A 24,658-nucleotide genomic window follows, 5' to 3' on the forward strand; every position below is an offset into this window, starting at 1 on the left:
AGGTCATACTTGGACCGCCTACATTTTGTGTCTTCACTAGACTTTGATTCTTCTTATTAGGAGTATGAATTAACAAATTTGAAAACCGCTGAAGTTGAGCATTGTTTGAGACTGATGAGATGAGATTCAGGCAGTGTCTCAGAGATGGCGTATGAGTAGATAAAATCTATGGACGTGTGGTATCTTCTAATATGGCGCGCTTTCTGATTCAGCGTAGCTATCTCTCAATACCTATTTTTGCAAGTGTTAATTCCGTGTGTGCTCTCGGACTGACTTTTATGCTGCGAAATAGTCGTAGTCACTGAGTTCGAATATCATCATAGCAGCTGAATGTCTTTTGATTTCTATTCTAATTTCCGAAAGGGTTTAGCCAATTGATCGCCTTGTAGAAAGGTCGAGGCCCTCGATATGTTCGGGAGATACGGTATTTAGTATACCCTATCCTTGCGAACCCCCCGGTACAGTTTGGCAGTTGCCAACCCTGGCACAAAAGAGTGGTGAGTGGCCTTTGTCGGCGTCTTTATTACACCCTTCGACGGAAGCCTAATTAATAGGGTAAAACCTTATATCACGGAGTCACGGAGACTACATCCTCTTAGTCCTCCAGACTTTTTTATGGCTAAAGCCTTGGATAGTGCGGTCAGCGATTTTATAAACGAATCTACTATTTCTGAACACATTTTAATGTTAATGCTACGTGAAAGGCCACAAATGAAATTAATGATTTTTGCGTTAAATCTATTAATTAGGGACGTGAAACAATTTTTACTATGTGGATATTGCTTGGGAAAGCACTACGTAACTGCTTGCTCTCTATTACTAATCATATACCCAGGACCTGCTGAATACTAAATGTTATAGTAAGCTTCCCATGAATAATCGTCCTAATATTAGATACAGTTGGTTGACTAACGCAACGACACTAAATCGAGCGGTAGCGTCAGCACAAAAATGACCGTTTACCTGTTCGTAATTATGTATGATATTAACGATAGATTATATCTTTGGGGAGATTATATCTTAACATAATCAATGTTAAGGTCACGTTAAGTAGTCTTAGTCATAAGGGCCCTGAAATTTGTCATTTAAAATTTATTTAAAAATTTAAAGAAATGCGGTAGTATGAAGATGTATACCAATAATCCTAGTGGATGAATTGGAGGTGCTACGGTAGCACTAAGCAGCAGGCGGTAACAAAACGCTAAAAGCGTCTCATTCGAGGGTCTCGCCCTTGTCTGGTAATAGGGTGGTTTCCTATTATTTTTTTATTGTCTAAATCGAAAGATTATTACTCCTGGAGTACGTAAATGACGATATCTATTTTTCGCGATTAAATGAAAAGTGAAAATTTTCAAGCGCACGAAAACGCGACGGGTAAGTATGAATGCCGGGAAATCTCTCCGTGTGACGTATTTCTCGTTCCCGCTGCCGCCCTGTGAGGTGACCTTGAGGGAGGCTTGAGTGCTGATACGACGCAGGCTGCTAGCGGGTAGCTGAGTACCCTGCTAGCTGGTAGCGCTTGGCATAAATAAGGATTATCAATACCTTATCAAACGAAGAAAACTTTCCGACCTTAGCCAGTGTTAATAAGTGATTATTAAGACCTGTTTCCCTGAGCTCTGCGCCTCATGCATGCATTGGTAATCTCAGACGATGTATAACTCCTATCTACTCGTATAGAAACTAGGTCCCTGTGACGTCACGTGAAGTGGCATCGCGTGGGCGCCAATCTGGCCTTTTTCAAATGAGGATAAAAATGGACAATTGCCATTCGTCTAAACCGGTATTTCTAAAACCAAATAATATGTATATTATGAATACACTAATGGTGGGTAACGAATCGCAATCAATGCCTTTCGTTTTCTTTGATGAAGGAAACTACCCTATTGATAATCTGCCGGTTAATTATTAGCTGTCCTTCGATATTTTTAGCCGATAGTTCCTAAATTGTACATTTCTCTCCACTGTGCAATCCTCGTAAAATTCGGATCGATTTACCATCAGCGACGTGAGTGGCGACTTTTGTAAACCCTATGAAATATGGGTGACATCACAGATAGTGGCCATATGGAGAATATTTTAATGCCATATTCGTTGCTAGCACATGCAAGATCCTGTCCGAGCTGATTTAGCTATTAAGTTGAGCATCCTCTCAAACCCATGGTTCGTTGCGTTAGTTTTTCCCATTGTCCAGCTCACAACCCGGTGACATTTGACACTCGTATGGCCCTTGGTGGCCAAAGGGTTGGGAATATGGATCAGAGTACTTCGTTATTGTCTTTCATACCCTGTATAACTTGAGGACATTTTCGCGTGGCCGCAAGAGTGATTATGGGTCCCCCCTTCATATTTAGTGTATTATTTGATTGAATGAATATCAAGCAGGTGTCCTAATAATATAACATGGAAATAACTATCTATGAATGAGATGTTTGGCACTGATACAGTGTATATACTTCGTATCTCGAATGTAGGACATTTTTATTTTCATAAAAAATTACGGCGATGGGAGTATTTCTAATATGGTATTTCTAATAAGTACGTATTCCTTATCTACTATTTCTAATCTAGTATTCCTGTCAGAGTCTTATCGTTTTCTTAGGGGCACAAACTTACTTGTTTCACCAAATTTTAAGTATGAAACTTGATTGCAAATGTCTACTGTTAATGTGGAATGGCATTGAAGGTTGAAACGTTCATTCCCGAATTTTTTCAAGTGTACCTACCCATAAATAATTTTTTTTATTCCGCTTAGACTCAAATCAAGTATTAGGCATATAAATACAAGTTATGCGAGTTAGATGGTAGCTCGACTTTTTAAAAATACAATGTCCACTTTTAAAGTTATAGAATTTTACTAGGAAATGTGTATACAAACAGAAGAGGTCATGAATTTTTGACACAGCATTGTTGGATTACGCCTAAATTTGTATTCTCAAGACGTCTATTTGTCATCTTTTTATGCCAGGCTTTTATCACTATCCCTATCCTTACTTGCGAGAACAGCCGTTATATTTTCCATTTGGAATTTTTTTATATTAATGAGAGCACAATGGAACAAAATTTCAAATGCCTGATTTAAAAAAAATGAATTTTCATCGAAAGAAAATAAGTGTGCAAAATTTCAAGCCGATCCGCAAATGAGAAGTGGGTTAAAAATTAATGGCAAGATTACATTGATGTAACAATCAGACAAAGCAAGTTAGGTAAAAAGTGTTCCCGCTCAGGTTTGAACTGAGGACCTTCCGCGTGTAAAGCGGATGTGATAACCACTACACCACGGGAACTTGTGAGAGTAAAATTCTTCAGGGCAATTCAGTAATGTTTTGGCTGAGAGGACGAGAGGCCCCCGAAAAATGTTACCGACCGCCGTAGTACCGTGAGAATACGTCGGGAACGACAGCAACCCAGCTCCTCAGCGCAGGAGGTAATCGGCACCAACTGACCTTCTGTTTACGATTATTTAACGTTGAAAACAATCGCTAAACCATGTTATTCTTTGCATAGCACCAGTAAAGGCGGTGACATTTTTCAAAATTTGAAATTCTGCTATAGTTTTAACTAAAGTGTGTTTTTTCCGTAAGTTTTAGAGCTACATTTAATCTCAGTTGGGCGACATCTCAAATTGAATACCGGGTCATGATAATAACGAATTGCAAGGAGGATCGGGTTGATGAAGTGGCCAGAGGGGCCTCACACCCCATGGACCTAGGATTTGAAGCAAAGAGTTTTCAGAAACTGCCCGATCCCTGCTTGAGTGTCGTATGGTGGACTCATCAAGCGCAACACTCCGCCCGTCGAATGGGATATAAAACCGTGATCCCCTTGGCGCCTTTCGTCAAGAGCAGGCTGATGCTGTCGCCGGGTTCTCTCCACCCTTCCCTCATGGCGCAAATAACCTTAGCTTTCTTCAAATACCACACATGCATACTATATGCATGCATTGCGATGGTGTCGATGTATCATTCGCTAGATGAAATATCGATAATCCGGCAATGATATATCACGTTACCTATTCTTTTGCCATTATCGGAGGAATAGGGTAGTTTCCTTCATCAAAGAAAACGAAAGGCATTGATTGCGATTCGTTACCCACCATTAGTGTATTCATAATATACAAATTATTTCGTTTTAGAAATACCGTTTTAGACGAATGGCAATGGTCCATTTTTATCCTCATTTGAAAAGGGCCAGATTGGCACCCATGCGATGCCACTCCACGTGACGTCACAGGGACCTAGTTTCTATACGAGAAGATAGGAGTTTTACATCGTCTGAGGTTACCAATGGATGCATGAGGCGCAGAGCTCAGGGAAACAAGTCTCAATAATCACGTATTAAAACTGGCTAAGGTCGGAAAGTTTTCTTCGTTTGATAAGGTATTAATAATCCTTATTTAAGCCAAGCGCTACCAGTCAGCAGGGTACTCAGCTACCCGCTAGCAGCCTGCGTCGTATCAGCGCTAAGCCTCGCCTCAAGGTCACCTCACAGGGCGGCAGCGGGAACCAGAAATACGTCACACGGAGAGATTTCCCGGCATTCATACTTACGCGTCGCGTTTTCGCGCGCTTGAAAATTTTCACTTTTCATTTAATCGCGAAAAATAGATATCGTAATTTAAAAATCTAAAAGCGTGAAATACGTACTCCAGGAGTAATAATCTTTCGATTTAGGCAATAAAAAAATAATATGAAACCACCCTATTTGTTTCCATTCAATTATCATGATAATCCCCATATCGCGGAAATTAATTAATTTTGAATACTAATGTAGATATTAGCACAATCCCAATCAAAATTGTGTATACAACCGTCAGATTCACCGTTTTCCGGCGTATTGAGGTATAATAAAATATAAATATTACTATTGTGCCTGAAGATTTTGCTATGAGGTGAAATCGAAGGTTGTTCCGTGCAGATATAAAAATGATGTGTGGTTGAATAGTCATGATTTTGAATAGGTCTCAGATATATTAATTAATATAATAGCTAAACGAATCTTTACTCCATTTCCAAAAACACCAGTGGCGGATTGCAGGGTACCAGGTGGATCGTGAGAACTTATTCAAATCGGAATCAATTTATCACTGTAAGCTTAGGTATACCAATAAGTTTTTCTAGTTTTGTGTTCATCGTTGTTGCTGATATTTTCCTTATCATAAATTCATGGCGTATGAATGTGTGTTTATAACCGATATTTTTCATATTGCTTAATATGAATTACGAAATAAATAATAAACAAATAAAAGAATGAATAATATAATAAGCTATTAATAAATGTTTAGTAGTTCATTTTTTGTTTATTTATCGGATTTGTTAAGTGATAATATAAAATCTTATTCACCATTTACCTATAATTATTTATGAATATACAAACTATGTATGTTGAGCGGTTTTACTGCTTTCATATCGTACTTTTATCGCTGCTTACAGGCTTCCACGAAATCCCGCCATGGAGTAAGTAAAAACAGTTGAAGATAGAGTTAATGTAGAAGTTCGACGTAGGCCTCGTTTGTCCCTGTGGCGCTGGTGTAAGGTATGCCGAAAAGGTTATCTATCCCTCCCTCTGATCTCTAAAACTCGCCACTGGACCGAATGACGCTCAAGGGATTCGAAGGGTCACCGTGTCCTCAGTCCCTAGGCAACCACAAGAGGTGGTATAGGGAGAAGAGAGGTCGCGTTGGTGTTATGTGTCCAGTACCTACATGCATGACGAGAGGGCAGTCTGATGAGGGTACACGACGGAGATATCACCGCAAGCTGGCGGAAGCCACGAGGAATATTTATCACCTCAGCGATGCCCCCTGCTTTACCATCCACGGCGGTCGCAATATTCGTTCACAAGGATTATAAGGACGAAGAGGAGAACATGAAGAATCTCTAGGATATAATTCGTTGTCTCAGGCGTGACTTCAGAGAATCGACTTAATACTTGTAATGAAATGTAAAAACTTCTGAAATTCCACATAAATTTAATTTTGGGCGACCTATATTTCGACGTGGCACGTTATCATTTGGTACCAGTGGCGTAATTAGGAATATGCTTTGGGGGGACGGAGGGGGGTTGGGGGTGGAGAGGCACGGGAGGGGAAACCCCCAGGCAATGGGGGTTCCGGGAAAATTTTTGAAAAATGGCATGCCTGGAAATATATTTTACATAATTGTGGCTTTTAAATTTAACTTTAAGCAGATGCAGTTATTATACGTCCAAACTAGACAATACTTTCAAAATAATTTTTCTATTTGTCTGAGGCTTGGGGAGGGGAAATCTATCCCATAATAATAGGGGGACCCCATATTAACGCCACTGTTTGGTACATTTTTATCGAAGACAGGGTCATTTCTTTCTTAGATGAAGTGCCACGTCGAAACCTAGGTCTTAAGGTATTAAATTTATCTGGAATGACAAAGATTTTTACATTTCATAATTAGTACTAAATAAGTTATCCGTGAACGACGGGTATAAACACGATATTAATTCGCAAAATGAAATAATAAAGCTGTTTCATCCCTTTCCAGGCTGTCGCTTAGTACTTCTTTCCTAACACCCAAGACGTGTTCGCGTGGTTATTAACATTCTTGTGAGCTATTGCATTTCTCAATGAAAGGTTCTCCCTGAACCGGGTCTAACGTGAACGACTGGTTTGCTATTGTGCCCATTCATTTTTTGAAAGTTCATTCGTGATGCTATTATAATGGCAGTTTTTGAGGACAAATTTAAGAAAAAGAAGTTAATTGTAGGCTCATCAAAAATCCAAATATCTGCTTCTTGTAGTCGCCCCATCTGAAATATCTCATTGGGATTTCTCTCCCTGCTTCAAAATTTACTTTCCAATTAGTGGCCACAGTCTCGAATCATATGAGTCGGAATTCATAGAACGATTGGTAAAACTGAAAAGTAGGAAGAAATCTCCTACAACGGTGGACCACGAGGCACTACCCCCCTCTTTTAAATATTCAGGAAAGTAGAAAAGAAGACTGCATAATATATAGCGAAATTAAAATAATTATTTTAGCAAACTTTCGTCTAAGCATTTACAATGAAAAACTGGTATAGGTACTGTGAAGTGTATTCTTAAAGATCGTTTCTTAAAATATTTGGCCTTTTATTGATACTGGGTGCATGATTTAGAAATAATTGGGTTATTTATATCTATTTGGCTACAAGGGCGTACCCAGGATCATAACTAGGGGGGGGGGGGGGGGGGGGAAGGCAAGATGTGACATTAGTTTATGAGATTATTTCCTCAAAAAAATAATTTTATGTTAACTACATATCTTATACTAATACATATCATTTTCCTCGGGTTAAAAGAAAATTTGTTGAATACTTTCGTTTCAACTCAGTACTGATTTCTCTTAAAGACTTTTGCAATTTTTGCTTCTAGGGAGGGGGGGGGGGGGGTCAGCTACTCCTCGCTGGGTACGCCCATGTTTGGCTACACTTCGCGAGGTAAGGCCTGATTAAAGATCTGAGTTGATTTTTTTGGCCCCTCCTTTTCCACATAATTTTATTAAATTTGTAATTAGAGTATAATTTGCAAGTCGGATCTCTTCTTTCTTCTTTCAAGAATTTATTTCACCAATCGATACCCATTACCATACCACGTGGCTAAGTGAACGGAATTGTTTACTTACCAGATTAATTTTTAATATCAATCATTGGATGAGATGGTGATCTTAACAAGCTTGCCCATGACGCAGGAAGCATTATCTTATCGTCCACTCGTAAATGTTGCTTATCTTTGCAATGTATCATATTCGTTGTATTATATGCTAATCTTATATGTAGATAGAACGTTGATTGCCGAGGCAATTCTGAGTTGGAAAGTATTGCTGGGCTGGCAAGCATCGAAACCCACTGTCTAATGTTGGTGCGTATAAATATCATAGTAGCCCGAGTGGTGATATCAATTGATGAACGATTTTCGGCCGTTGAATATTCGAAAAGAACTTAGCGAATTCGGATGGGAATCTTTATTTGGGCGTAGAGAAAAGTATAGTCTAAATTTACTAAGTAAACTCGGAGAAGATTATTTCTCAGGCGACGTGAAACACATCCTTCGTTTACCTTCGTACTGTGGTAGACGTAATGACGAGAAGGATATAAAGGAAATTGACTGCAAAATAGAGAGATTTGAAGTGTCATTCTTTCCTCGTTCTAATATTGCAACAGTGTCTCGATTAATAGAATTAACGGCGTCACTCACTAGGCCGACTCATTGCATTTATTATTTCCATTGTTCTATTCTTTCATGGATTTGCTATAGGAATTATTAACCGTCGGCAAGTCTTGCTTTTCATGATATATTTTTTGTTATTATGCTTAATATTTTATGACCGTGTGGCGTGTATGTGGCGGTCCTTTCAAATGTTGCATGTTGGTGATTGATCACCTCCAGCGGAACACCCTAGAGGTGACTCGAAGGATAATGTGTGGATTGTTTTTCATACTTTTCAATAAAACCTGTATTCTAAAGAAACAATGACACGTTTTAATGTTTTTATTTAAGCTTTGTATTATTATTATTATACTAAAGGTTTTCATGTCTGCTTCGCATTGAAAAAAAAGTCGCATGGATACGATTGCTCTGCCGCATTTATTAAGAACAAACCATAATTTCATGTCATTTGGCTAGTAAAGGTGATGTGTGCAGATTAACTCACAAATAAAAAGAATTCATTTTTACTCCTATAGGTTAAAGTAAACTTTTTGAAGGTTTTCGATTCTACGTACTGTGTAATAATTAAAATTTCAATATTAAATTACTTTTTTGAAAGAATTATATACCGTATATGACACAGGTAGATCGAAATCAACCAAGAGTCAAAGCCGATAAGTCATTGAAAGATTGGCATAATTCAGTGAAAGAAGAAAGGAAAATAACGTGTATTCTATCGTTCTGGGGAGAAGAGCGATTAATTCAACGTATTTGCGTTAGTGAGACATTCCAATTATGTGCTGGCCTTTGTTCTGAAAAGGGTACTTACTGCATGTGAACTAGGTACTCTGTTAGAAGGTCAATTCATGCTGATTTATTTTTACTAAGGTACGTTTGCTTCTCATCTCGTTCTTTTGTAATCGATACCTTCTAGCCTTGGGGTGTTCCCTCGGAAAACAGCAGGAAACGCGCGTTGCTTGCTCACGCTCGGTAATTAACGAAAATTCATTCATCCGCATTTGAATGAAGTGGAGATATGGCTTCGAGAGAGCTTCAGTACCAGCCGAGCGCCTGAGGAAAATCTCTCCTTTCGTGACCTTGTGCGCTCTTAATTAATGCCACTTTGATATCCGCGGAAGGCTTAGGTACCCATGTTACTTATCGCCATTGTCCTCCAGGGTTAGGGTTGGTGTTGTGGCTACAGTGTTGGCCACCCGCCCAGTGAGCTCGGGTTCAAATCCTGTTGGCGGCGGAGATTTTTTGGAGAATGCCCGATCCCTACTTGGGTGCTCTGTGCGGGGGGCACTCAGGACTCCGTCCGTCGGATGGGACGTTAGCCGTGGTTCCCGTAGCGCCTTTAGTTAAGAGCAGGCTAATTCCTACGTCGAATTTCTCTCCACCCTTCCTTCGCAAACTGAACATGACCGTTTTCCTGTTTTTTATTTGCTGGGTATTTGGCAGCAGGTGAAATTTCTTCCTCACATGCAGCCCGCTGCATATTTTATTATTACGGTACGCATCTATCAAGGCATGTTTTATTGGTTTTCTTTCTGCCTTCTTGAACGAAATAAATATAATCTTCGAATGGAAAAATTGGCATTCATTGAAATCCTCAGGAAATTAAGTGCCTTTTTAAATTCGTATTTTTATTTTATAAGTGGCTTGATGACAAGGACTGCCATATCAATGACGATAAAAATTCATTGAAGTTCCTTTTTCTTCCGACGGCCTTGAAACCGATATGCAATCGATAGATAATGATATCATTCCATTTTCATGGCAGATACTATTACGTATAAAGTCTGAGGTTTCAGGCGAGATGGAGTGGAAACATGACATAATGAAAATGAAAAAGCTGGAGCAATTTCCACAATTTTTGAATTTTCCACAACTTCTATTTTATATCTGTGTACCTACAGTATGTATTATACCCTATAAAGTATTCCTGCTCGTGAAAATAGGGTGGTTTCCTATTATTTTTTTATTGCCTAAATCGAAAGATTATTACTCCTGGAGTACGTATTTCACGCTTTTAGATTTTTAAATTACGATATCTATTTTTCGCGATTAAATGAAAAGTGAAAATTTTCAAGCGCGCGATAACGCGACGCTTCAGTATGAATGCCGGGAAGTCTCTCCGCGTGACGTTTTTCTGGTTCCCGTTGCCGCTCTGCGAGGTGACCTTGAGGCGAGGCTTAGCGCTGATACGACGCAGGCTGCTAGCGGGTAGCCTAGAACCCTGCTGGCTGGTAGCGCTTGGCTTAAATAAGGATTATTAATAACTTATCAAACGAGGAAAACTTTCCGACCTTAGCCAGTTTTAATAAGTGATTGTTAAGACATGTTTCCCTGAGCTCTGCGCCTCATGCATGCATTGGTAACCTCAGACGATGTATAACTCCTATCTTCTCGTATAGAAACTAGGTCCCTGTGACGTCACGTGGAGTGGCATCGCATGGGCGCCAATCTGGCCCTTTTCAAATGAGGATAAAAATGGACCATTGCCATTCGTCTAACCCGGTATTTCTAAAACAAAATAATTTGTATATTATGAATACACTAATGGTGGGTAACGAATCGCAATCAATGACTTTTGTTTTCTTTGATGAAGGAAACCACCCTATTGTGGAAATTGCTCCTGCTTTTTTCATTTTCATTACTATTACGTAGCTGCTCTAATATTTAAATCAATGCATTCCTTCGAAACTCTTTTTATTCTCTGACTTCTGACTTTGATTTAATAAATCTAATGTGATTTACACATATTTCTATTAGCATCATGGGAAAGATGCAACGACTAGCCCTGGATGGGAATTTTTGTAATGTGTTCAATTGGATTCAATTCTCTCGCTTGTGCCGTACTCGGAATTTCTTCTACGCACTCAGGCATCCGTCAAGTGCCATGACTTTAGCAAGAGAATATGTACTCATTTTCTCTACTGTTCTATAAATTATTTCACCTTTATATTTGGTGCTCGCGATGAAAAACTCGATCATATCCCATTCCGTGGTGACTTAAGCCATGGCACCTCTATTGTATATCTGTGTACAGTATGTATTACACCCTGCAAGGTATTCCTGCTCGTAGGAATTCTTGAGATGATTTTAAGTCTCAGAATGAATTGAATTTTGGGAATAATATTCCAATGATATAACGGTCGGTTCCAGGTATTAACAAGGACTTAATATTGAGCAAAGGAACTTTTTGAATTGGCCGAGGGAATATTTTGAGGTTCGACGTCCACTTAAAGAAATGATTGAAAATGGATTAATTTTATCGATAAATATTCTCGATCCATTCGAGCCCCGTAACTTTTAGTTAATCACGTTCATATCCATATCCGTAATCCGTTATCTTCACAAAACTACTCTGTCCGAGTACTTAAGATCTGGAACTCGGGATCTGTCGATGGTTTTTTCGGATTGTTTGAGGTACAGCTAACCCCAGAACGCACTGGCTTGCGAGTTGCCATATTTCTCTGCTTTTTTCTTTGATTCCGCTGGACACTATGTCTGCTCTGCCTGATGGAAAGTTTTCATTGAAGCTTGGTAATTTTGGGCTCCCTAATCTTTGCAAAGAGAATCGGGGGACACGGCTTTCATCTCCAAAAGCTGTTTTAGGCGGCGCACTACCTCGGCGGAAAGCGTAACGCAAGAAAGGCTATAGTTACGATCGGTCCTCTATTTCTGCATGGAAACTCTATGCAATACTGCGTTCATAATTAATATGTTTACAGTGAAGAATACTCTGGTGCATATTTTAAGTTCTTTTTTACATTACTCGGGGCAAACATCAGTAAAATATTTCGCAGTATCCTCAATCATTTTCAGTGCATAGTTCAACTTTTTATTCCTGAATTAAGTAATATGTACTGTTTACATTCGACGATGAAGGACCAATATTCGCAGCTATTACGTGATACCTTGATCTTTGAGTTCGAAGGTGCATTGTTGTAAGGGGATTGGGATGGGGGTAACTGGGGAAAAGCGTAGTGTCTATGCCTTTTCTCCATGTCAATGCAAAAATGAGATATGCTTCGTTATTAATATTCCTGATTGTCAGGGGAAAGGATGGCTTATTAAATCTCTCAGTTCTACTGTATATTTCGTGTATTTTTTTAGTAGTACTCGTATACCTCTCATTGTAGTATGGTGGTGAGCGTTGGGTATTTTTTAATATTATCTTAGACTTACTTCTTTATCAAAATCCAAATAGAATCTGCATACTCTGTAATTTGCCGTAAACGTATTTCAAGATTCCCAATCTACCTCGTCTAGCATCTTGGTGACGAGGTTGACTAGGGAATGTGCTTGACCTGAAGTCAGTGCTTCCGTATTGCAGGGCCGGAACTAGGGGTTTTGTCATGGGGGCAAATATTAGTTCCCTGATCCCCCTCTCGCTCCTACCCTCCCCATTCCCCGCCACTAAAATACAGTAGATTCCGTTTAATGGGTCCACCGGTTACTTGGGGCAGCCGCTTAATTGGGGCAGATCTTGAAGTACAGAACCCAATAGAGGAATATCCCAGAGTATTCTCCGCTTAATTGGGACAGCATGCCGCTTTATTGGGCCATGAGTCGGCGACATAGACTCTATACTCGCGACGAAATTAATTTTTTTTGTTTTCAGAATACTATTTTTTTTTCCTCCTTTGATTTACTCTTATTTTTCACAATTGCCCTATTTTGCCCTATTTTGAAAGCTCTTGTTGTTATACTGTCCGCAAGAGGATAGGAACTTAATAGGACTTATTAAAAGACATCCACTCAGCGTCGCCCGAGAATGTGAAAAATATTTTTAACTAAATTGTTATAATTCTTAAAAATGAAAATGAATTACCTTAACTCGCTGATTTATTAATCAAATTAATAGTTTAATAAACTTATGTTGCATTATAAACATTATTTAGTCTTTTTTCCGTCATTTCAACGTTTGTTTATGCCCATATACAGGATAGTTTCCCTAATTGGGGCAGCCGCTTAATTGGGGCAAAGTGCCCAGGTCCCGATATGTCCTAATTAACCGGAACCTTCTGTATAATGCATCGGTAAGGTGTTTTTTGAGGTGCGGTAGTTGAAGTTACAGTTTGTGAAGTCCGTATGTTTGATATAAACAAGGTTTATTAATATTATTGTTAAATATTTTATAATTTAATAATTAATGTTAAATAATTTAATTAGAAAAATTAAATAACTTTTCAAAGAAAATTTTCAAATTTTGCCGCTCCCTGAAATCTGCCGTACGGAGCACATGCCACTGCCCCGCCCTATTTCTGGATTACCGTGTTGGGTTCGTAGGTAATAAAATCTTTTCAGATTATTATAATACTAACTGTGAAATTACATGGGTTAGTATGAGATTATAGGATAAGCTTGGCTAGAAAATTGTCATTCGGTCGAAAATTAAACTGGCAATTTTCAATGCTCCGCTCTTGCTTAGTCCATTAGATTGTGTACTTACTTTTCCTTCGTCGTCCAAGACTTCTATTTTTTTCCCAGAGGTGGCCAGGACCCGAGCTCCCATCGGGACCTCGAACTCTCCGCTGGACTGTGGTTTGATCCACACATGGTTACTCTGGAAACAAAATGATACAATAGTTGTAGTCAAAGTATTTAGGCCCGTATTATAACAGTCGTTCCCCTGAGAGTCCCCTAGGAGATCCCTTCCCAAGGGACCCCCAGGGGAATCTTCTTAATGTTTGAAGTTTGTTTGGTACATACATACAAAGAACCGAAAAATCTTACCAAAAATTGAAAGGATATGGACTATAAGCAAGCGAAAAAAGGCTATAACGACAGACGAAATAATAAAAAAAAATATGTAATTGTTCTATATGATGTTATTTTTGTTTTTGTGATTAGTTGGCAATGATTATTGATAAGCCAAATAGTTTTAAAGTTTATTTTTTCACGCAAACAACAAATAACACACGACATGAAATACAAATGAAATATTAAAAATTTTTTTTATCACGCTGGTAGTGGTGGCCTTGTAGAAGCTGGGTCAATGCAAAACGCACCTTCGGCACTCCAGATCATCTGCTGTATAGGTTCTTTCATAGTCTGCTGTATAGGTTCTCAATTAATGGTGTGTGTAGGTGTGTATTTAATGCGGGTCTGTATTTATTGAGTGTATCTTTTTATCCTTGTTGACGGCTGAAGAATTCACAAAAATAGCAGCGAACATAATGTAATTGCTTCATGAACTATGGGATTGCGTAATAACTATGATAAAAATAAATGATTATCACTGTAATTTCTTCATGGGCTACGGGATACATAGCCTTGCTTAAGTATCTGGGGAGTATTGGTCCTCAAGTGCTTTCCTGTAAGGATCATGTAGTGGTTGCGAATTAATATGGCCTTTTATTGACGACAAATTTGTATCATTCCACCTAATTATTTTATAGACTGAACTTGCAAAATGGTGTGAAATACTGTGTCCTTACGAGGCATTATTTCATTTTCACTGAAAGCTTCCTATAATCAGTTTAGCACTCCATGAAACAAAGTAGTGATCTACTTATTGACTAGTTATCCAAAAGCGTTACTTCCGTGGTACAGTGCAGCTTTATTTGGATGAAAAAGTACATGCTAAAAATTTAAAAATCGATGTACTATCGCGTTTTGTTTCATTATTATTCTCTCAATGTATAAAACCCAATGTTAGGAGAATATTTTTTTATAACGCAAAACAAAATTACTTAATGCACTGCTTTGATAAACACTAGTACAATTCTCTCTAAATTTCCTGGAGTAATTTTTTGATGATTCCGGTAGCATAAGGATTTTTTACTGCGATATTATATCTGCGCTATTAAATATGCTCCGTTCAAACACACATTTCATTGGTTAGTCGAAAAAGGCATTTCTCTAATATAAACGCGCAAACGCGATGCATTTGGTCTTAACCAGGTATGAACTTCCAACAAATAATGGTCGCTGACTCTTGCCGAATCGTAGCGAGCCGGACGATAGTTTGTTAATCAAAATTGATGCCACATTCGGCGGAAGAAACATGAATACGTACCCGAACCCTGTAGACATAATATTTTGGATAGTCGTGTAAAACACCCATAAAACCCATGCAGATACCTGGCTCTTGAAAAGGACTGAATATCTGGTACCTGTTTAGTATAGCTCTCGAATCTACTGCGGACCCTCCTAAATTTTAACACCCAGGAATATGTTCTCGTGAAGCTGGCAGCGAACTTGTAATGGGCATCGTAAAGATTCATCGTAGTTTGAGGTGGCGTATTGCGTTACGTTGGAGTTCGAAAAAAATGGGAGAAACAACTTGACCTCGTTCAGGCCATTCGACAAAACGACCTATTTAATGACGTTATTTTGTCTTTATAGTGTAATCATTCCGTATTAAATCCCTTTAAAAATATCAGAAATAGAGTTGGCTGCGATATAGGTCACCGGTTTTCTGAAACTCAAAAGGAATAGACCTTAGAAAGAGCTGTTGGCAGATTTAAATGGAGAACGAAACCTGAATTGTGTTCATCATCATGCAACTTTTATTTGCCAAGTGAAGAGTTAATGACTTATCAGATTGCGTGGCTTCTGTTCTCATTTCCCCATGTTCTATTTGAATTTTTTTGTCCTGGAGCATTTCTCTGCGCGACAGTTCTCCCACTTTTTCCAGCCTTTATATCAACTCACCAACCTGTCTGTTTGTCTGGTACAAATCTTGTAACTCAAATTTGACTCACTTCCTGTGAAGCAAAAACGCTGAAATTTTGCACACTTCTTCATTTCCGATGACAATAAATGAAAATATAACTTTTTCTCTCCAACCCCCCTTTAACCACCCCCCAGTCAACCTATAGCCCCCCAAAACATGTTTTTGATATAAGAAGTTCCAAATGGTCGATTTTCGTGTTTTGCGACCACAGTAAAAGTTATCCACTTTAGGCATATCCACATAGTAGGCATTTAAAAGCATAGGGGTGGCATTTTGAAACATAGGGGGCTTACCATTCGCTGAAAATTTAATAAATATAGTGACTTTTTTAATACGTCACTTTTGGTTTTTCGGGGTCACTGAGTTTTTTTGCTTTGTGTCATATATAAACGTTGCTCATCCCCTGTAATCTAAATATAAAGGCTGGTTTAAAAAAAAAAATTTTATAAGAGCTTATCTTGTCATAGTTCGCTGTTCCTACTTCGAAGAAGAAATGGATAGGAGCTCTTGACTAGAAGTGCAGATTGAAGACCAGTGAGAATATAGAGGTCATTAAAGGGACGCATAAACTCCCGCGAGATCAGCCTTTCTGTCCTATTCTTTGTTTCAATCTTGAGTTGTTGTCTTGAAAATCTCAGGTTGCATAGAGTAGACTACTTATATCTCAGATTTGAAAATTGTCTCAGTATTTTCACAGTTGTGTAGTTATCGAATTTGAGCTACAGGCAAATGTTGAAAAAAGTCCTCTTCGAATACCTTGAACTTTAAAATGATAGATTAAGTTCTAAAACAAGTGAAATGTTAGGAAAAACAACATACGATCGTTCAATCGGTCGTTCTCCACATACGTATTAACGCTATGAAACTGCTTCATAGTTGAAATTTTCCATCAATTACGCTTTCCGATGAAATTTCTGGTCGTGTAATTACGTTTTTTACCGGGAACAAGTGAGCTTCAATGCTAATTATTGCCGTTCTTTAGCGGTTAATCACATCGAATTTAATCCTAATGAAAATATGAGGAATGGGAGTTGGTTCAATGAAGATAACATGTTTTATAAACTAAGACGTTACGGCCGCCTTTGAATGCTCTGTTGGTAAATGTAAATGGAGAATGAGGCCTTAATAATGACTTTGAATAAAAATATTTAATTTTAATTAATGTTAAATTAAAACTGAGACGTTACGGTCGTCTAAGGATGCTCTGTTGATAAATATAAACGGAGAATGAGGCCTTAATAATGGCTTTGAATAAAAATATTTACTTTAATAAATAAAGAATGCAGTTAACAACTTTTTCTTTGCCATTGAATAGGTGGACAATGATGGTCTCATTGAGAAGAGTGACAGAGTGTGAATTTTTCACATTTCTGCTGAAACCATTTGAAAAAAATTCAGGTGACGTCCATGAAAACGTCGCAGTTGGCAGCAATGAATAGGCCGCAATCAGCGTCACTCAAACCTTGCGAACTCTACCTTCTTTGTGCGACTATTCCCTACGTTGTGTGCGCTGCCGTCTGTCCTTTGTTTAATGGCCTGAATCCACGGAGTAGTCATGTAAACAACCAGGGTGCTAGGCGGTGTTCCCCTATGAATCGGGTCGTAACTATTTTCTAATAGCCTCCCTTTTACCCCATCTCTTTTCACGTTAGCTCGCCGAAATATGGGTCAAGGTTTGTCAAACAAGACGCTTTGATAAGAGCCCTTTTCGAGAGCATTTCATTGCGTTTGAATAATCCGATGGAACGTCGGGAAAATGGTTGAAAAGCATTGCAGTGGAAAAGCCTTCTCTCTGATGTCAAATAGACATAGCATCGCGAAAGAAAAGGGCTTTAGGCTGGGTGGTAGGATATCGGAGTAACAGTGTCGTTCTAATTAAAGCCACGTCAGGCGTAAATTTTGAAGAGGATTGATACTGTTGTCGATTAGATCCATATAAAGTTTTCTCGTATTTTAATTGAAACTCCGTTTATCTTAATAACGTCCATTTCGAGAAATATATCGTCGTTTTGGGCTGACTCACACCCGTGTTTATCGTCGTAAAATACTAGTTGTAGTAAATTAACTTGTAGTTCTATCGTTGTAAAATACTACATAAAGCATGTAGTTGTATAAAAATTACAAGATGTTGTAAAGCCGTTAAATATTTGTAGCAGATTCTAAACATGATTGAAGAGAAGGTAAACATCATACAACGTAAAACTTAAAAATAGTTTTTTTTTAGACCGTCTCTTTACAGTGGGCGCGTTAAATTTTGTTACGCAGTTTGGCGCGCGAGCTGCTGCAGGTAGCAGAGTACCCTGTTATCAGGTAGCGCTTGGCTTAAATAAGGATTATTAATACCCTATCAAACGAAGGAAACTTTCCGACCATAGGCAATTTTAATAGGTGATTATTAAGAAATGTTTCCCTGAGCTCTCTGCCTCATGCATGCATTGGTAATCTCAGACGATGTATAACTCCTATCTACTCGTATAGCATCTAGGTCCCTGAGACGTCACGTGGATTGGCATCACATAGCCGCCAATCTGGCCTTTTTCAAATGAGGTTGAAATTGACCATTAACATTCGTCTAAACTGGGATATATAAAACCAAATAATTAGTACCTATATTATGAAAATACTAATGGTGGGTTATCAATGGCAATGAAATACCTTTCGTTTTCTTTGATGAAGGAATACTACCCTATTCTCTAATATATGTAATATGCAAAATGAACGAAAATAATAAATGTAAATGCATATATTAATGGAATATGAAAGAACCGTTAAAGAAATAATCTTAAGTCAGGTAATGGAAGCGGAAATCCAAAATGTTCCCTGAAATGAGTTTAAATCATAATTATTCAATTTTCCTTGTTGCTTAAATCGTATTTTTGGGGCCGTTTTGAAAGACGACAAGGTTATCTTCACTACATACCGAGAATATTGGTTGCGTAAAATAAGGTATTCAATAGCAACTTCATGGCAGACTTCGTTAATAATGGCGTTTTTTGGCATTTCCAAGTAGATTTTTATTGTAAAAACATCGATGTCTATGCTTTCAAAGAATATTTCGCACATAAATGTTAAATTTTTACGTTTTTTTTGCAATTTTTTGAATGCATTCGTTTTTTAATATTTTCGGAAAAGTATTATTTTTCATCGATTTAGATTCATAAAACATACCGGTCGATGTATTGTCTCCCTGATCCTCGCGCAATGGTTTATCTCCGTCTTTTGTTCCGTATTTTATGACTTTTTTCGCCAAAAATGAATCCCTCCTTCGAAAATCTGTTTCAATGTCGCGGTATTGAGACAAGCTCAGGTACCTGGAAATGCCTTTTTTGCATTTTGCATAGGATTTTTAACATCACGGTTTTCAAGGAAAAATACCCAGAAACGAAGGCATTTCACTCAGAAATGGACACTAAATGATCCACGTCAACTACGTTAGACCAGAGTTAGGCTCTCGATGTGGACTTTCTTGACCACCAAAGCCACTTACCTCTACCTTTTTAGTAGTATATATTCTGTGCCAAGTCTGGCAAGTTAGAAGGATCCTCACGTATGGCTAATTTTGAAAATGCAATGGGACTACTCATGGAACAGTGATTGACCTCGGTGACAATGCACTATTACGAGATGAAGTTACTGCCGCACTTCAAAACGCCATCGTCGCCTGGACTAAATTTTCTAACCACATCCCCATGAATTTCAAGGAAATTCAAGAAGCCAACTTGAACTGCTGCAAAGCAGTTTGCATGGTGTACAAATGAGTTCCAAAACGGGTGACCGACTGGTACAAATGAGTTCCAAAACGGATGAACGAGTGGTACAAATCAGTTCCAATGTTAATTCCAAATGAGTTCCAAAGGTTGAAAATGTATTTCATAGCAGTAACTTTGTACTAGTATCTTTGACTTCGAATAGGTCAGTCACACTGGACGGCAGTCCGCTAAGATTGGGAAAATCGAGTCTTTGGTAAGTATGGAACCTTGAGCAATGCTAGTGAAAGAAACGCTTTTCGCTTTTTTGATACCAATTTTAATGCTAAATGTTAAATATATGAGAGCAGTAAAAAGAAACGCATTTATGAGAATCATGACTCAAGTTTCCCATTCACTCATAATTATTCTCAGTATTAGGTATTTAGAAATCTCAATAGTAGAGACAAATTAAGGATTATCAGAGCATTTTGTCATGGCGAAGGCAAAGACCTTTGGAATTTTTGAACTTTATTCCCGCATTGTGTATCCTTTTCATTGAGTTCGATAATAGAATGAGAATTCATCCATCCGCTATCGGGCGATCCCTATCACAAACGCTGTTCCTAGTTTACCCTGTAAACGAATCAACAGCTACCCAGCCAGTCTCGAGAGAACAGGGGTATTGGTAATTGATTAGGCAGGCAACACTGCTGTAATCTCATTCTCGCTGGGAAAATTAGGGTCTCTAATGTCCAACGGTATTGATCGATTAGTTAGTCATTGAACTGTGATGCGCGGGAACGCGTAATCTCTTAGGATATGTTATACATATTGTGGATAAGTCGGAAATTGTCATATGTCTGTTTGAATTTTTATTTCTTCCGTTGTTTTTGACTATCTTGAGGACAGAGAAATAAAACGCGCCAACAAGAGGGAATTATGGAGCTACGCCATGAAAACTAGTAAAGCTCTGAATGCATGTTTTTTACCTCATTCCATGTTTGCATTTTTTCACCGTATCTATGTTAATACTTTGTCTTTTTAAACTCGTATTCTAATTCATCATAATCCGTGAGCCATTTACCCTTACCATTTCAATGTGTGATCCTAATATTCGCATAGTTTGCGTGTTGAGTCAAAAATGTGTGTGATACGATGTTATGAGTATCATTTCCGAATTCAGGAGGCATGCATACATCACGAACTCTTAATTTTGTGACAAAAGTTTTTAGCTGATGCATTATGTAATCATTCGCACGCCATCGTGATCTGATCCCACAGGACCTGTCTCGTACTCGGTTATAACGTGCCTGCCACGCCAAAAAAGAGGGAGACTTTCGTAATTGGTCCCTACGTTCCCTGATGAAAGTGATTCACCTTCGCTCGGCGACCAAACCATCGTCGAACATAATAATTTCCTGGAAAAGGGAGCACTTCCTTAAAACCTGCCCAGTAAAATGATATTTAAAAATATTTGACGGTCTCGGTGACGTGTCGGGGTGAAGTCCTTGGTTGTTAATCCTGGGGGCGCGGGTTCGAATCCCGCCTGGTGGATTTTCTCAGATTTTTTGTGAGCGTGTCCATCAAGTTGATTATAAGAATGGACTTTATAGTTATAATTCGAGTGATAAATAAAGACATAATTTCATTATTATTCCAATCTTTAAGCTTTAAAATTAAATAATAAATCTTAAAAAGTGTTTTCTGTGCGTGAATTTGAAGGAAATGTGCTTAAAAGAACCTTGACCGTTAATGCAGGTGATTCAGCTGTATTGTGATGTTAGTTTTTTATGTCGTCCTACTGTGGGATGAAATTAAAAAAAAGGTGCTTAGTTACAGGTATGAAGTTATGAATTACGTGATTAAAGGTAGGAACTTGAAACATTGCAAAAATACTCAAAATTGTGGTTGTACAATCGCCTTTGTCTAGGTACAGGCGTGTGTATAAATTCCGTGTGGTTTTCTGTTTTATTGGAAAATCTTACAGTTTTAGTTGGTGCTAATACTATTGGAATATTTTTATTGGACATTTGAATATTTTATTGGATTTAAAAAAAGGACATCATCACTGGTCGGCAATCCTAAGGTTGCTTTGACACATCTCCCCTCTCAGTTATCGTATCACCTCATATTTTCACACCTACGTATTTTTAATCTTTCTCAATCTTCTTTGCATGTTCCTTATATTTTGTTCGAGCCCTTCCTTTTCTATTTTTGCCATCCACTTGTCCCTCGACGATTGTCTTCATTAGGCCATCACGTATCAAGATAAAGTTTTTAGCCTATACAGTTTTTCTGTTACATCAAGTTTTCATGAGGCTTCTCTTCTACTCTTCTTTGGACTTCCTCGTTGCTAACTCGGTCGATCAGTTTGATCCTCATCATCCTTCTGTTAAACCACTGAAGGCCTTTAATTGTTACTAATTCTTTATTAAAAATTGGAATAAAACTTTGTAAGGCTCACTATTATGTTAATGTGGGCCCGACCCGGGTTTCGTAACGTAGTTACATCTACAGGTGACTGTAAGATGTAACTATGTTACGAAACCCGAGCCTTTATTAATATAATGGTGAACCTTACAAAGTTTTATTCCATTATTTCCAATATGGAGAGGTTTCACAAAGTCAAGCCTGAAGTTAACAGTTATATCTTTATTTTGAGTTAGATTCTTTGATTTCAAACTGGATTTCCTTGCCCATAAGTTTCAAAGTAGATAAAATTAATTTTACGCTATATAAATTGTATAAAAATAGCGTATTAAATATGTCAGTGTACTACAACGAGACAATGGAAATTCATCGATTGCCAACCATATGTTTTTTCCAAAGTTGAAGTTCTTAAGTTCCATTTATGTTCACTTTTTTCGTTCTCAACCTACCGCGCGTCATCATAAACTTCAAATTAAACTCGTGAACAAAACAGGTATCACCTTTTTTGCGCCGTTTCTATTCTTAACTGTCCAAGTTTGAGGGACAGCCTCTGCGAAGGTTGCGTGTTTTCAGGATACACCCTTCTTAAGAACAATGAATTGAGACGAGAGGTGAGTTTTTACCGTAATGATACACGGCGATCCGTTTGACCGTTCTTCGCATCAAAGTAGAAGCGATTCATGCCAGATAAAGGCAAAAAAATTTCATCATAGCCCTTCAAGTGCTTTTTGGAACTCATTTCAACGCTCCTATATCAGTTTTTCTCTAACGCTACCAATATATACGAGTGAATATGTTTGCTTTAATTGACCAGTTGTACCTAATGGGTGTTCCACTTTTCTACACTACAGTACACCCATTCACCCTAAAGTATAAAGCGGCTTCTGTTGATTCCGCCAGTTACGAGTTTGCTAATTGTCGCCGAAGTAAAAGGTTTTAAACAGAGACTTGTCTGAGAAGCCATAGAAATGAAAAAGGAAGAGAAGAATAATTTAAACAGGGACACCGAATTCATAATAAGCAGTGCTTAGCAACCAGTAATCACGATAAACACGCAACAACCGACTCCTCTCACCTCCCACTACTGCCCCTTCAGCCCCTGATACAGATACCTAAATGTATGAATATAATTGCCTACCTCACCAGATTCCCTTGATAAAGTGACCAACGTCGGTGGGAAACGTTGGGGCCACCCGGTCATTATCGCGGCGACATAGCCCAAAACGTTTTTAACTATGTACCATCACTATGGAGCTCAGTTTTGAAGGATCTTTTTTTTCAAGAAATGCATAATTAAGGTTAATCGTGAATTTCTCTAGTGTAACTATTATTTAATTAGCATTATCATTAGTAAATAGCTCTTTGGCGAGTTGAAAAGCCGATTTTCTCCTTCAAATTCTGGGTTCAAGCCGCCTTTTTAGTATCCGTGCGTTGGTAAGTTGCAACCTTTTTTTCGGGATCTCTAACAATAAATAATTTACGGAAAGGTCTTTGTTTGGACAGTGGTGGGGATTAAAGAATAACTATTGATTTTCGTATTTCGGTTCATGTGATGGTTAACCTTGCCGAGGAGACTTTGCCTAGAGAGAAGTGAATGTCATATTCGTGAAAAATTAGAAATATAACCAGCTAAACGCCTTACCGGTTTTAGCTAAAAACATTAATCTTTCTTCGTTATGATTTTTGGAAATTGCTTTTAAAATCCTCCAGCCTTTAAGAATTTAATGGCATTGCCAATGATATTTGGACTAAATTGTAACTTTTATCAAAATTTGTCGAAAATGTGCCGCAATTAAGAATAGTGACACAGAGTAGATATGATATGAGTGTCTGTGATAGTGATACAAATAAATCTAAACAGGTCACCATGCTATGATTGAAGTAAAATACGTTTAAGAAAGAAATTATGTCAAATTAATTCGGCTTTTAAAAAAGGTTTTCACGTAATGTAAACCATTTACCAAGCAGTGTGTAATGTACCTTAATTTTTCCTTTTAAATTTGAAGGATGCCGTATTTAATAGGATTATTTTACTTGACATCAATTTCGCGAAAATTTTGAATGAGGTGTTTGTTTTCACAACCGTAGTCATGCTATATCCTCATAAAGACACGAGTGGATTGGCTGCGAATTCATCGGCGCATTCGCTCCCCTTGTGATTGTCCTGACGGTGAACCGTCGGAAATGAGGTCACATTGCGACCTTTCCCAAGGGGAAACTTAACCTTGCGCCGAATGTGGTGAATTAGGTCAGGATTAATGAAAAAGGGACGTGGAGGGCCACTGAAAAAGCGTTTTTGTTTGAAAGGAAAACGGAAAGGGAAAAAAAACGTTTTATTCGACAAATTTTCCGTCCTTTACTTAGGCGTTTCTTATAAAGAGGGGAAAAGCGTGAGCTTAGAGGATTGAATGGAGCTGGGACACGCTCAGTCAAATGGGTTTCTTAAAGAAGTCTTTTCTTCCCCCTACCCCGCCTATTTGCTTTCATTCATTTACACCCCTTTCAGCTCGGTCGTCCATGGGCAGCTGTGGCGTGCGGCCTTAGTGGGATTAGTTCCCTCTCTTGTTCTGAGGCTGATCCCGTCGGGTTTGAGAGTGTAATGGGTTTTGTGGGTATGAGGCTAAAATTGACCTCGCGTCCTTTTTTAGAATGCTCTCGCTTTTCGCGTGGATAACTTTTTTTTAAAGG

General features: G+C 38.3%; 1 protein-coding gene and 1 non-coding gene across 2 annotated transcripts in view; both read right to left on the reverse strand.

Moving 5' to 3' along the window:
• The window catches only part of LOC124168304 (myosin-VIIa-like), a 107,746-nt gene that overhangs the window by 62,638 nt on the left and 20,450 nt on the right, over positions 1-24,658 (reverse strand). The window contains exon 2 of the mRNA XM_046546457.1: positions 13,623-13,736. Within this exon, the coding sequence (XP_046402413.1) occupies positions 13,623-13,736 (114 nt within the window). The remainder of the gene's footprint in view (positions 1-13,622; positions 13,737-24,658) is intronic.
• Trnav-uac lies at positions 3,215-3,287 on the reverse strand. Its single transcript has one exon. It is a non-coding gene; the product is annotated as a tRNA-Val (tRNA).

The sequence above is a fragment of the Ischnura elegans genome, chromosome 11, assembly GCF_921293095.1.
Source record: "Ischnura elegans chromosome 11, ioIscEleg1.1, whole genome shotgun sequence".
NCBI lineage: Eukaryota > Metazoa > Arthropoda > Insecta > Odonata > Coenagrionidae > Ischnura > Ischnura elegans.